Genomic DNA, 15684 nt, shown 5'->3' with positions numbered 1-15684 from the left:
TTCAAACACTAATAGGTTACAGAGCTGATTGAACCACTTGAAATAATTGGAGTATTTAATAATCGCAAAGTAAACCGTGATCTTTAACTTCTCTACTCCAGGTTTCCATGTTAGGAGGGAGATGCTGTAACACAGCAGATACAGGCGATTAACTGGTTGGCAGACGTGCCTTATACGGGGTGTCTGATTTATAAACCGAGCAATGATTTCACCTGTAGAGAGAGGGTTTTTATTTATTTATTTTTTTCTTGCAGATTTGAATATATATTTATTCTCGTATATGTTTACAATTGTTACCTCTTCAGCTATGGCCATTGAATGGGTCTGTTAATATTTGCAGCTTACCCCCGAGCCAGTTAAAAAGGAAGAACCGAACCAGTATTAAAATAGAACTTGATCACCACAAATACAGGTTCATACATGTGGGAATATGCTTAGGATTGTGGTGTGATTTTTTTTTTTTTTTTTTTTTTTACATGTTCATCACTTTCCAGCTTTATGTTCTTTTGTATAGTCGGCAAGATCTACAGATACGTCCATATACACATTTGCCCATATCGCTTCTAACAGCTCCGTTTGGCAAGCCACAGACTTTGGACTTGTGTCTCGCTAGAGACTTTCAAAAAATGAGTCTTACTCGCATTACTAATGTGACCAAAGTACATTGCAAAGGTACCCTGACTACTGGTGCTGGCATTTCATTCAGCGCGTGCGTGTGACTAAGGCCCTTATTCAATTAGAAGCGAAAAGTCGAGATCCGCGAAAAAGTATTGCCGATTGCGACTTTTCGCCTGTTGGAAACTTATCTCCGTATTCAATTCCATCCGCTTTTTGCGTACACGGAAAGTCAATGCACTGTAATAGGTGAAAAATTAGCAGGAAAAAAGAAGTGCAAATATTTTATTTTGGGCTGCAAAGGTGGGGAAACGACTCAGAACCCTTGGAACAGTCCCCCCAAAGGACAGCTGCGTCAAAAAATTCCTGAAAAAAAAACCTAAGAACACCCCAAAGAAGTATTTTGAATTTGGGGGCGAAAGAGCACAAAGTGGGGGGACAAGTTCGCTCACTAGAGAAATAAGGTTCTGAGGGTGCTCTAAGAAGGGGTCAAGTGTTTTTGGGATTGCAGGTGCTTTTGAGGGAGGAATTTCACTTATTCAGAAACCACTTTAGAGACATAAGATGCTAGCACCCATTTTCAGGTACCCCAAGTTTGCCGTCACTATTTATTGTCTAGAAAAAATACTGCTTTATGCCATTCTTCACCACTTGTACAAAGATGCGAATTAGTGCCAATTGTGCGAACTTAAGTACCCCAAATAGTTTTATTAGGGCTAATCGGGCACTACTACATTGTTCCCCAATGTTTCTGTATCTTTTTGGGGGGTTCAGGCTATTTTCCCCGATTCTGACACCACTTTTTCGCCTGTTCTGACTTCACGTGTCTCCATTTTCAAAACTTTTGGAATTGAATAGGACGAATAGAGGGGGTACACGCGCACAATAAGTTTCCGCGGCTAAAAAACGCGATGTAGGCGAAAAGTCCGGAATGCAAAACTTTATCGCGTACGCAAAACTAATTGAATACGGGCCTAAGTCGCTATTCTGGCTAAAAAGACAAAATACAAAGTGCAGAGCACATACCACTATGATACATGCTTTACACCACGTATCATAGTGGTATGTGTTCAGCATCCCGGCGGTCGGGTTGCCGATGCTTACATTACCGGTGACAGAATACAGATACCGTTCAGAATCCCGGCGTCGGGATCCCGACCGCCAGAATGCCGAAGCGATTTATCGAGGTTGGGGGAAGGGTTAGTGTTAGGTTTAGGGATTAGGGTTAGACACTAAGGAGGGAGGGTTAGGGTAGGGAGAGGGGGAGGGTTAGTATACTGACCAACAAGTGTCAGTATGTTAACCCTGTCGGGATTCTGACCGCCAGGATCCCGACTATCTGTATTTCATACCGATTCCATCATAATGCTTAATCTTTGACTGTATACCAATTCCTATGCAACAAAAGAACTGATCTGGTGTGCCTGGTACACTGTGTGCGACTTTGCTGCTATTTCCCGAATAAGATGCAAAACTTAAAAAAAAAAAAAAAAAGGAGCACTACCCATCTAAGTCACGTCATATGGCGCAAAACTCTTCTGTGGGACACATCTGTAGCTATCCTTGCTATACATACTGCTCCAGGCATTCTATCCGGATACCACACTATTGCTGTTAGTAAGCTATGTGCAGCAGATGGCTCTGGCATTCTCATTATTGGGTGATCGGACAGACTGCATGCAGAGCATCTCTTTCGGACGTCTTATATTTCCATTACTTCATTATTTTTGGCTGATGTGGTTTCCTCTTTCTGAAGCTACAGCCACGCCATTATTTTTTGTGTATACATGGGTTTGTCTATGAACAATTAGTGATGCATGATTCACTCTAATGAAGTCATATTCGTAATGATCCTAGTAGTAAACTTTTCTCTCCCTCAGTTTCTAATTACTTCAGTGGCTGCGTCTCAACAATTTTTTTTCTTTCTGCTTATGAAAATAACTCCAGCGTCTCTGAACATTTCAATTGAATGCAATGTTGAATATCCTCGGTAATGAATGCCCGAATCTATTCAATTGTCCGCATCACGCTTGGCGCTTAAGTCAGGATGCAGCTTATTGCTCCCAATACCAGGGCTTTAGTCGCGGTAAACGGCATATTCCGGCTTAAGTGTCACCCGCGATGCTGTTAGCGCATGCAGTAAGCCCACCACTAACATCGCAGCACTAGTTTAGTCGGATTTCTGCACGCATCTGGGGAGGACGTCTGGATCCAGTATAGGGTCTTCGGCTTCATTGGGTCACAGTTGCTGACATGGCGATAGCTTGTTGCAAACAGCTAGGCTTCTGACCAAGTGGTAATTTGTGCAAGGCTGACTCCCCAATGGAGATCTGTGGGGATGGCGGTAATTGGCAGAAAATAAGATCATTCAGTGACTATTTATAACCGTTATATGGCGCCAGCCTATTCCGTTGCACTTTACAATTGAAATTAGTAAAGCAAAAACACTGTGGATTTTGTATTCCATTTTTTTGATGTTACAAAACCCTTTACTAGGTATATAAACAAATGTGATGCAAAAACAAAAACTTTCCAAAATGAGCCCTTGTATCTCTGTACTTTAGTTGCATTGTGGAGCACTACAGGTACCATTCTGTTTGCATTAGCATTTTGCTGCATTTTAAACAATGTGCAGTTGATAAGTGGTGGTGGTTGTTTTTTTTTTATGTGAAATGCCAGGGGGTATAAAGTGTTAATTGGATAGACTCGTTAGGGGGGAATTAAATTGTTTTATCGCGCCCATAAGTAATGAGCAACTAACAGGTGATATTCAGTTTATGCTAATGTACTCGAGCCATTGACGCTCATTACTTATCGCGATTGTTGCTCCAAAATGCACTGTGTTTGGATGCATAAAGCGGCTAAACCCGTGCAAAGTAATTGGCGTGCTGTCCAGATGACAGTTTGGGTGCCTACCCAAACGCCTGACTCTTCACTTAATTCTGCTCGCCACCCCAGGTGGAGGGTGCGAGCAGAATTAATGGATGCCCTCGTCACGCCCTCCCTGTAGCATAAACAACTGAACAGCTCCTGTCACTTACATTTTCTTTTTTTTTTTCCCCCAGGAAAGTTCATTATATGGTGGTGGTGACTTGCAAGCAGGTATTCCAATCCATGGATCCCAGATGTTTTTGAATCCCAAAAATACCTTGATTATAATCCATAAATCCCGAGTATTATGCAATATAATGCATATTGGGTTGTGAGGTAGTGGGATGATACTTAACTTCTTGGTTCTGTTAACATTATCCGGTCTTCTCAGGCTCTCCCAGCTGCCTGTACAATAGATCAAGTTCCATAGTGCAGCTATTCACTTACTGTGACATCACTGCGGCACGCTCCCAGAAAATCCGCGTCTAAGGGCAGCCGCATCACAGAACTTCAGCTCTTCTACTGCAGCTGAGCCTGTGAGAGGACAGGGCAACACGTCCACCAATGACAGAAGCCTCTTCTGAGCTCAACTATTTAATAAGTTAAATGACGGTGGAGGGGGGAAGCCGTGAGATGGATGCGAGGGGGGGTGGGAGCCGAGGGAGATTGTCGGCAAGAGGGGAAATGAGTGAGGCATAACTGGGAGGGTGGTGTGTAAGGATATCAGTTGGCACAGAGGGGAGAAGAATAGCATTGTGGACAGGAGGGGTTGAGGTAGTTGGCATAGAAGACAGGAGGAGGGGGGAGATGGATGGCATAGAGGACAGGAGGTGGGTGGAATGGCAGAGAGGACAGGAGGGCAAGATGGATGGCATAGAGGACAGCAGGTGGGTGGGATGGTAGAGGACTGGAGGGTAAAATGGATGGCATAGAAAACAGGAGGGGGGATGGGATGGCAGAGAGGACAGGAGGGCAAGATGGATGTACAGCTTCAATGAGTCTGAAAAATGGACTTACCAGGCCTGTGGTGTCATTACACCTAACCTTTTGACTCCGAGGACTCTTTTACTACAGTCTGTCTCCTTCATGAATGACAAGTGTATATTATAAGTAACTCATTCACTGTAGTAACATTGTAACACAGGGCATTGTCCTCACACCACATAAATCAGGCTATAGATTGATTAAACATAAAATATTTGATTTAGTAACACCTCTGAACAAGAAAGCATTGCTAAATTCCCAAAATGCAGTGTAAAATTGGGCTGACATCTGAATGCATCATGTAATGTCATGCAGTATTTTCACTGCAAGCTAAAGAGTATAAATGCCTTTGCACACCTTGCTTGCAGGGCTACATGCTTTGTTCAAAGTGCAATTTGCACCAACTGTAAATCAGGGCCATAATGAGTAGCCTGCCTTTGCCCTGTACCACTACCAACATGCCTGTACATGGGATGTAGTTGACATCACGGCGGTCGGGATGCCGTTGCAAGCTGGTAGGCTTAGGGATAGTGTTTAGGGTACTTACTGGCAGGTGTCTGTATCCTAACCCAGTTGGGATCCTGAGTGCCGGCATCGCGTACCCAACCACTGTACATGTGCTAATGCAATCACTGATATTTATATAAAATTTAAAGTTATAATTTTGAAGCTGGCGTCGGTACATCTCTACTGACTCCCACTCCACTCAAAATGTTCTGACTCCCCAGCCCTACTTGTTCTATTTTATGAGACCCTGTACAACACTTAAGTACGTTAAGCTCTTTCAGTGCTCTGAGAGAAATGATTGCCATATATGGCTTCTCTGCTAAAGGAACAAGGAGACCTGCAATCACAAGCTGAAGGGTCTTCCACCTAGACTCTGTGTTGAACCTCATATTTTCCACCTGCAATTGTTTGTACATTTTTTTTTTTTTTTAAAGTGCACTCAGTATATTTTAAATCCAAATTCCATGTTTGCATATGCTGCTGCTTTGGGCAAGAGCTTTATATAATGACTTTGTGATGTGCTTGCAAGAAAGTGGTGGAACTGATAATGTTGCTTAATACATTGCCCCTAATGATTTGGCTAATCCTCTCACTGGCTTTTGAACTGTTTGTAGGGTGTGAGGTTTTTCTGGGTCATAAACTTTGCTCCATTATTTGAACCCTGGACATTTTCCCATTCTCTTGCTATCATCACAGTATGGCTGTAAATAACCGTACTGGAAGCAAACATGGGATCTGTCAGCAGAGTATAAACACAGGCTTCTGCTTGCTCTTGGCAGGCTGAAGATGGGAAGCCGGATCTGATTGTTCACAGCAAGGCACAGGGCCATTTCAGCAATAATACACTTTCTATTAGAGGGAACTACTCCTTGCTTTGTGATCAAATATTCACTTTATACCTAGAGTACGACAAACAATTGTGTTATCTTTGTGCCAGGGACACTTATCCTGAATTAAAGATAGATATCTATGTCTATCCTCATAAACATTGCGTGCCTCCCTTCACCCTCCAAGTCACTAAAATGTGCATTATGGAATGCACACTCTGTCTGCAACAACCTAACATCCATCCATGACCTCTTTATTTCAACTAACCTCAACCTTCTGGCAATAACAGAAACATGGCTCACACAATCAGACACTGTCTCCCCTGCTGCACTTTCACATGGTAATCTATACTTCTCACAGGCCTCCAGGCCTGGTAATTGTAAAGGAGGTGGGGTAGGAATATTACTCTCCCAATCTTTCACATTCACAGTTCTCCCACAGGTGCCTTCACTTACATTTACATCATTTGAAGTACATTCTATCAGGACTTTCACCTCTTTCTCTCTGCGAGTTGCTGCTATCTATCGCCCGCCTGGGCCACCTCAACAATTTCTAGACCATTTTTCAGCCTGGCTCCCTCACTTCCTATCCTCAGACACCTCCACCATCATTATGGATGATTTCAATATCCCCATTGACGGTCCACAATTCCCTCATGACTCCAAACTACTCTCTCTAACCTCCTCTCTTAGCCTCTCCCAATGGACTGACTCCTCTACTTCATAAGGAGGGCCACTGCCTTGATCTTGTATTTACCAGACTGCTCAGTTTCTGATTTCACTAATGCTCCTTTCCCTCTCTCAGATCACAACCTTATCACCTGCGCACTCTCCTCCATTACATCAACTTCAATGTCAGTGAAAATCAACCAAACCTCCTAAAACCCACAGAAATATTAATGCTATTAACATTCAACAACTATATATCTCTCTACAACAGCGACTCTCACCAATTTCTACATTCACTTCTCCTGAGACTGCTGCATCACACCTAAATCAGATTTTAGAAAAAGCCCTCGATGAAGTAGCTCCAGCTACCCATCACACACCACATAGACTTCGACGTCAACCGTGGCATTCTAACTTAACAAGGCATCTACAAAAACTTTCACGTAAAGTAGAACATCAGTGGCCAAAGTCTCGTACTCCATGTGACTTTCTACAACTCTTATCGTACTGCTCTTGACACTGCCAAACAAACATATTTCCAATCTCTTATCTCTGCTCAAGCCTCTAACCCCAAGCGACTTTTTAGTACATTTAAATTGCTTCTTACCCCTCCCTCACACAACCCACCTGCTTCTATCTGTGCACATGATCTTGCTTCCTATTTTAAGGACAAGATTGATAAGATCCAAAATTAAATGGTATGTTCTTCCTCAGCTAGTGACCTGCTCAATTCCCTACCTGAACCCTCTGGCACATTCTCTTCATTTGACCTCATTCTCCTCCTCTATTACCTCTCCTCTAGATCCTATACCATCACAAATCAGTAAAGCTCTGTCTCCTGTGCTCACCCTAACTAAAATCTGTTCTCGATCGATCGATCTCTCTCTCTCTCTCTCTCTCTCTCTCTCTCTCTCTCTCTCTCTCTCGAGAGAGAGACAGAGACTGAGAGAGACAGAGACTGAGAGAGACAGAGACTGAGAGAGACAGAGACTGAGAGAGACAGAGACTGAGAGAGACAGAGACTGAGAGAGACAGAGACTGAGAGAGACAGAGACTGAGAGAGACAGAGACTGAGAGAGACAGAGACTGAGAGAGACAGAGACTGAGAGAGACAGAGACTTGTCTACACCCGCCTCACACACTTTCTTAACACCCAGAACTTATTGGTCCCACTTCAGTCTGGCTTTTGTTCCCAGCACTCCACAGACACAGCACTGACTAAGGTAGTAAATGATCTGGTTGCTGCCAAGGCTAAAGGCCATTACTCACTCCTAATTCTTCTAGATCTATCTGCTGCTTTTGACACTGTTGACCACTCTCTTCTCATACAAACATTACAATCCCTAGGTCTTAAGGACACAGTTCTTTCTTTGTTCTCTTTCCACCTATCTGATCGCTCTTTTACTGTTCGTTTTTCAGATTCTGCCTCCTCTTCGCTACCTTTATCAGTTGGAGTACCACAAGGCTTTGTCTTAGGTCCTTTGCTATTCTCAATCTATACCACCTCTCTTGGCAAACTAATCCGCTCTTTTGGATTTCAGTACCATCTGTATGCGGATGATACTCAAATCTACCTATCCTCTCCAGATTTATCACCATCTGTATTGGACCGTGTCACTGAATGTATTTCTGCCATTTCATCTTGGATGTCATCTCGCCACCTGAAACTTAATATTTCTAAAACAGAATTAATTATATTTCCACCGGCAAATAACAGTTACCAACCTGATCTCTCTATCACTGTTGATAACTCAGCAATCCACCCCGCCCCACAAGCTCGCTGCCTTGGTGTCATCCTTGACTCTGAACTGTCCTTTGTTCCCCACATTCAATCTGTCTTAAAATCATGTCACATACATATAAAAAACATATCCAAAATTCGACCATATCTCACACAAGATACTGCAAAAACTCTAATCCATGCACTCATTATTTCCCGCATTGACTATTGCAATAGCCTCCTTACTGGTCTTCCCAAAAACAGGATATCGCCATTACAATCCATTATGAATGCAGCTGCAAGGCTTATCTTTTCTTCTGCTGCCCCGCTCTGTCAGTCCCTCCATTGGTTGCCGGTTTTCTACCATATTTAATACAAAATACTGTTACTTACACATAAGGCCATTAACCAAACCACACCATCATACATCTCTTCACTCATCTCAAAATATTTCTCAACCCAACCTCTCCGCTCAGCACAAAATCTGCGTCTCTCATCCCCATGCATTACTTGCTCCCATTCACGGTTACAGGACTTTCTTCGGGCTGCACCCACTCTATGGAATGCCTTACCACGCACAATAAGACTTACCTCTAGTCTTCAATTTTTCAAGTGTTCCCTGAAAACTCACCTCTTCAGACAAGCTTATCAGATTCCAGAACCGACCACATAACCTTCACAGCTTCCATGTCTTATTACATCCCCTATCACAGTCCACACAACCTCACACATTGTCTTTCTTTCACATACTCCTGACATTTAGCCGAGATTCCTGTGTGACTGCATCATGCAGCCCACCAAGAAACTCTGCATTCTGGCCGGACCAAATTGCAATATATAGCACCTATTCTTGTGTATCAATGCCTATATCCCTATAGATTGTAAGCTTGCGAGCAGGGCCTTCCTACCTCTGTCTGTCTGTTATTACCCTGTTTTGTTCTATAAATGTTACCAATTGTAGAGGGCAACGGAATGTGCTGCGCTTTACAAGAACCTGTTAATAAAAAAAAAAAAAAAAAAAAAAAAAAAAAAAAATATATATATATATATATATATATATATATATATTAGACTTATTTCACTTTCTGCATCTAATAACCACAATTAACCTGTCAATGTACATTCATATAATTTTGTTCAGATCCATGTTCCTGGATTCAACCTATCCACCCACACTCTATATAGCTTTTTATAAGTGATCTCAATCACTTGACCTGAGGATAGGAGAGGGAAGGACAAAACAAAAGTTAGCTTGGAATACAGTTGTGCTGTGTTGCAGACTGCCATTTGTATTCAATGAGATGATGGAAGTCTGGCAAAATTGAACATTGTTTTGGATTATTTGCTTGACGGTATTTTTTCCGGTATCTCTTTCCAAAATCAGTTACCAAATTCTATAGCTTGTTCCGGAATATAGTCGGCATCCTGGCAGTCAGAATACCTGTGCCAGATTCCTGGCGGCAGGCTGCTGGGGAGGGCGGGAAGGCTTAGCGTTAGGCTGCAGGGTGAGGGGTAGGATTAGGCTGCGGGAGGGGTGGGTTAGGAGTTATACCTAATCCTGTCTGGTTTCTGACTGCCGGTATCCAGACTGCCAGGATCCTGTACTAAACCCGGATTTTCAGTATTCTATTTTTATGGTTTTACAAGGGTTCTATGGCGCTGTACATAGTAGATGGAACATACAGCAAAATGGCATAGTACATAGGTGTTTGGACAGGACAGTTATAGAAAGTGGTGAAGAGGCGAGGTGGATTGGGAAGAACAGAGACTTAAAGTAGGGCCGTTAAACAAGTATAAAGCAGAGCTGTAGGAGGAGAGAATGAATTGGATATCAAGAGTGCACAATTCCTCCCTCAGGCGCTCAGCAGAACGTGAGCATTTGGGGTGTAAAGCAGGTTAGAATGCAGTGCCAGCATTGAGGAGGGGACCTACGTAGGGTAATGGTGCCATGGTTGAGGAGGGTATCAGTGTAGGCTAATAGTGACAGCCGGTAGTTAAGGGGCACATACACTAGACGATCTACTCCCTGTCCAATCTCTAAACGATTTCCCTTGATTTTTTCCCCTTGAAATTTTATCTTTCAGTCTGAACGATTTGCAAACTATTTGCAATTTCAGATGTGAGGCCTGAGTTGTAGAGAGAAATATACTAGGCAGGGCAGGATAGAGAAGAGATCAAGGAGGAGAAACTGATGTGATCGAGAACATTAAAATTATTCCTACTTAAGAGTAAGCTTAGGGGAGGGGTAATGGATGGGAAATGTTGAAGGAGAGACGACAGAGGTCAAAGACCAAGCCAGGGGAGTGGCTGCTGTTGTGAAAGGTAGAGGTCCGTTGAGCGAGACCATACGAGGAAGAGAAGACTAGAAGTTTGAAGTTGTGAGGCAGCGAGAGTGGTGGGATTGTCAATTAGGATGTTATCAGCATCTTTGGGGGAAGTACTCCAATAAATAAATAAAAGGGTATATACAGGGGACAGCATCTATATAATTGTGCAAATTTATCCTCATCTTTGCTACAAAAGGAACAATCAACCACACAGGTGTATTGTACTGCCGTGGGTCCTAAAAGTTTCTCATCAATCGTGCAGAAAAGCACAAAAAGAGCTTGTCCACCTTTATATATCTAATCTTAATTCGAATACCAGAATGTATAGCAGAGATAGAGAAATGATTTTAGTAATTTGTAGCAGCTTAACAATGTATAAAAAGAAATCCTGTACCAAATAATATTTATGAAAATCAATACAGCATTTATAGAGTTGATCAGAAGTTACTGTATTTCATACCACTATTTTCATAAATTGATTTGATGATCAGATATGGTTCAAAGCAATTCATCAATATACATGTATTTAAATATCATTGATATGCTTTTGTTCACACATAAACATGTTCCATATTGGGGCATGTAGATACGCATCCTTTATATCCATAGAAATGAGAAACTCCGCCGGTTCTAAGCTCGCGATGACCGATTGAATCGACTCCGTTTTGAAGCGATAAACCATCAGATACTAATTTAAGACTTGAGATTCAGGATGGGTCTGACAGACCCATCCAGCTTGGGTACCACAAAACGGTTTGAGTAGACGCCCAGGCCCCGTTGATATACCGGAAACCGGGACCAGAGCTGCCGATTCCACGAGAGATTGGATCACCTCTTGCAGAGCCATAGGCAACGCCGCTCTCAGCCTGCGTCTGGTAGAGGACGGGGCTGCGCACAGCTGGGTTCGCGTGCAGCCCATACTTACTGCGGCTCTCGTGGTGCTGTGGCGGAGGGGAGCTGTCAGAGGCTTTTAAAGAGAAGCCCTGTGCACTCCAGCCTGACGTGTGTGGCGTAGGGTTCCTAATCTAGGCAGACAGCCTATGTACAACAATTAAAATAACATAAAAGCTAAAGCAGGATCCTGGAACTCTGCCCAGAGTGATCCAGCTCCTATGGCACATTTTTCAAAACTGAGGGTTGGTGGGGAATAGAGGGGAAGGTGCTTCACACTTCTAAATCATTTGAAGTGCCAGCTGCCTCTATCCACGCCACTATACCTACATTGTACTAGTTTGTGTCCCCTAGTGGATGATAGAGAAGTAAGTTACCAAAGGGAAGAAAAGGGGTTGACACATTCTGCAACCAGAAATGCTTATCCCCTTTCGCCTTCCTTTAGTGATACTAAGGGCCTCATTTATCAACAAGTTTTTTAATTCTCAATGAGTGATAAAACTCCTTGTGTATGATAATGGTGCTCCAGCCAATCAGCTCCCAACTGTCATCTGTTTGAAAAATGACAGTTGGGGGCTGATTGACTGGAGCACCATTATCATACGCGACATGTTTTATCACTCGTGTAAATGATAAAACTTGTTGATAAATGAGGCCCTTAACATGGTGCAAAGCATGTACATTAATATGCAGCAGTCAGTTGAAATATTGCAGATTTTTAAATTGGCTACATCTAAAATAAGCCTAAAGCCGGGCACACACGGAATGATAATCTGACAGTGTATGGCAACGATATTGGATTTTGTCAGCATGTCAGATAATTGTTCTGATGTATAGTCAGTAGTTTACCTTAATTAAAAAAAGTAAGTGTGTGTGTATATATAATATATACTGTATATTTTATAATGACCACATAACGGTTAGCAATAGAAGCTGCAGGAGACTGGCTGGCCGGAAACCTTACCTACACCCAATATTAAATGGATTTCTGTAATGTCAATGGAAACACCGCTTTTTCTATTGATTACACAAATTGTAATGCAACTTTAATGCCTTAACTGTAGATGCAGTAATTTTTCTAACACTTCCATATTAATGCTCTGGTGTTATCCTGCTGAAATGATTCTATGCCGTAGTGAGGTTGTGACCGCATGCAGGGAGACAATTGGCAGCTTGTACGAATGCTGGGAAAGAGATCAGGGCTGTGCTCCAGATACTGAGTTTTCAGTAACAGCTAAGCTAAGTTTTCAGATATGTTGCAACTCTCTCCCCATATCATTAGCAGAACAAGATTTTGTGTGTAACGGTAAATGGATTTGCAATGGGTAATGACATCAGCAGAATTCCACTTGTTTTTAGCCGGGAAAGACTTTCTGCATGAGGTAAACATTGGCTCTTCGCTCAGCCCACGTTTTTCTCCCAGTAGATGATGAAATCAGTGTGATCTATGCCAAACACATTAAGCAGGGTAACCGATGTGTGCCATGAAACAAGTGAGAAACATGGCATGTGCTTAGGTCCTTGTGTTATACCCATGCATAACACACATCTTGTTGTTATTTTAGATTTGAAGATTTTTTTTTTCCCCTCTCCTTTCTGTACTCACCTCTTTTGCGTTGGACTTGGATCAGGTACAATAATTTGGCTGGACATAAGCTTTGTAGAACATCATGAAAGGCCATATCATTGTATGAGAATTAGGAAAATTTCCTGCTTATATCTGGGCTGTGGAGTTGGTACACCCACAATTTTGAGTCCGACCATATTTTACTCCAGCTCCTCTATGAATGGCAAATGTATATTCTAAGTAACCAATTTACTGTAGTAAAATGGTAGCACAAGGCATTGTCATCGCCACCATATAAATAAAAAATGCACAATGTAATGTAAAGCTGTAATGCAGGCGTAGACCAGCCTAACTATAAAAATGCAGTGTAAAAATAAAGCTGACTGATAATAGGGTCTATGCGTGGCCAGGGATTGCGGAGTGGCTTCATAGGGCTAGTGGTGTGACCACGAGGGGAGGGGGGTTTTGTTGCACTTTCTAGCACCATTGTTTTATGTGAAATGTGGTCCGTTATTACTGGAGGGTGGAGCAGGGAAGCTGTGCAGAGTAGTGAGGGGGCCTGTATCCATTCAACTGCGACCATTTTGTGGACTAGTGTAGTGTGTATAAAACAGAGCTGTGCTCCTCACGTAATTTTTTGGGGGGGACGGTTGTCTGGCTCCTACACTTACATCCTGGCTCCTAGATTTTATAAAAATTTGTCAAGCCCTGCAATAACAGAACTAAAATGATGGCTAGCATGGAAGTGCTGAGGCTTTATAGTAGTGCAGAAATGCCAACCATGCTAAACTTGGCAACATGTGGCATACCATCTGTTGGCTGGAAAAGCAGCTGAGGGGCTACTTCACCAACAGTCAGAGAGCAACCAGCTGCTGCTACTTGCCATGTTAACATCCTAGGAATGTGTTTTTGCTTTTGTGGATATATATTTTTTTTAAATAAAACTAAGTGAAATATGTAACCGTGGTATGGGCAAATGCCCATAGATACCATAAGGCCCTGGCCTGCACTTGACCCACTGCCTATTTGCCTCAAAAAAAGGTTTTCATATTTCTATGTTGAAACAGTAATGTTCATGCTACATAGTCTGAGGGAAATTATTAGATAAAATACAGATGTCTGTTACTTGAGGTTCTTTGCATGACATACCTTATCAGATTCCCAAAAGTTATTTGCAAATATAACACCATGCGTGTCTATATATCCCCGTTTGGGCAGTGCTTGGAGTGTGAGGGAATAGCTGAATCATTTGGGCTTGTCCCGTTGTCTATCTCTGGTGTTTTTCATCTGTCAATCAGAATGCTGTATGGCTGGTACGTAGCTGTTACATGGGAGAGATGTATCAAACCTTCTGTGGAGGAGTTGTCAATAGCAATCAGTCAGCGTCTACAGATCACTTTATTGATAAATGCTAGTTAGAAGCTTATTGTGGACATCTTTTCCACTTGTCCTCTTCTCTTTAGAATGTTTGATACATTTACCCCATAGTTAGAGCTAGTTTAAAAACATCCGAGGAGTCCTTAAGTGGTGACCGATCAACTTGAAATTGTTCTTTTGAGCCCATCACTACAATACTTTATAATATCAGCAGTAAAGAATTTACCCTGCTCATGTGTAAGTAGTGCGCCTTTTCATACCTTGCGTATCACTGAGGTTCGAGAGAGTGTATTATGATAAAATCTTTTGTGAAAACCACAGGGTTTGGTGAGCAGAAAACAAAATTAAAAGTTCATTGTGTGACCTTGAGCCCCCAGCAGGATTGTCTGACTGCTCCCTGTGATTGTGGAGTTAGAAAAAACACAGGCAGCCATTAATTTAAAGAGCAGGCGGGCGCTATTGGACCACAAGCATTGTAGATTTTTGCTTTGAATAGTATTTGCTATTTTTGTAAATGTCACTGCTTAAGCACCTAGAGAAAAGCTGCTGCTACTTAAATTTGCGCCTCGGTCACTGCAGCAATCGGGGCCCATGGTAAGCACTTATGTTGGCTAATGTGGAATAGTCAGGAACCAAAGAGTTTGCTTTATGGTAAAGTGGTGAACAAGGGTTTGGAAAGTGCCCTAATAATTTAATCTACCTTCAAAAATATCTAACTTTATTTAATGACCAGTACCAGAAAGAGACTCCGCGCTTTTCAGCACTCTCAGTGGCCATTATGTGATGTTGTTTGTTTTTTTTTGTAACTCCCCCTGGTACTATTTCTTTTTAAATTGGCTTTGTGTCCTAATTTTCTATCTCTTAAATATTGTTCTGACCGCATTATCCTTTAAATCTGGATGAGCAATAAACGTCCCTCCAGCTGTTGTTGAACCACACGTGCCAGCATGCCCTGTCACAGTTTTAGAATTCTGTGGCAGGGCAGGCTGGGATGAGTAGTCCCACAGCAACTAAAGAGCCGCCTATTGCCCACCCCGGCTTTAAATGGAAATCTAGACATGCCTTATAAGTGAGACCCACAGAACAATAATCTTTATAGCCTTTTGATGATTAGTATTCATTGTGTCTGTATTTCTCTTCCCTGACTCTCTCTAGGCATGTATAGATGAGAACCTGGAAGTAGTAGAATTCCTAGTAAACCACGGTGCCAATGTGAATCAAGCCGATAATGAGGGATGGACGCCTCTACACGTCGCGGCCTCCTGTGGCTACATGGAAATAGCAGAGTGAGTTACCGGGAAATTGTGATCTATTGTACCGTGTATTTAC

General features: G+C 42.4%; 1 protein-coding gene across 5 annotated transcripts in view; it reads left to right on the top strand.

Moving 5' to 3' along the window:
• The window catches only part of PPP1R12C (protein phosphatase 1 regulatory subunit 12C), a 134499-nt gene that overhangs the window by 34580 nt on the left and 84235 nt on the right, over nucleotides 1–15684 (top strand). For all 5 annotated transcript variants that reach the window (XM_088450946.1, XM_088450943.1, XM_088450944.1 and 2 more), the window contains exon 2: nucleotides 15511–15641. In XM_088450946.1, the coding sequence (XP_088307072.1) occupies nucleotides 15511–15641 (131 nt within the window). The remainder of the gene's footprint in view (nucleotides 1–15510; nucleotides 15642–15684) is intronic.

The sequence above is a fragment of the Taudactylus pleione genome, unplaced genomic scaffold, assembly GCF_031769625.1.
Source record: "Taudactylus pleione unplaced genomic scaffold, aTauple2 ptg000535l, whole genome shotgun sequence".
Classification (NCBI taxonomy): Eukaryota; Metazoa; Chordata; class Amphibia; order Anura; family Myobatrachidae; genus Taudactylus; species Taudactylus pleione.
This window is presented reverse-complemented; position numbering and strand designations above follow the sequence as displayed.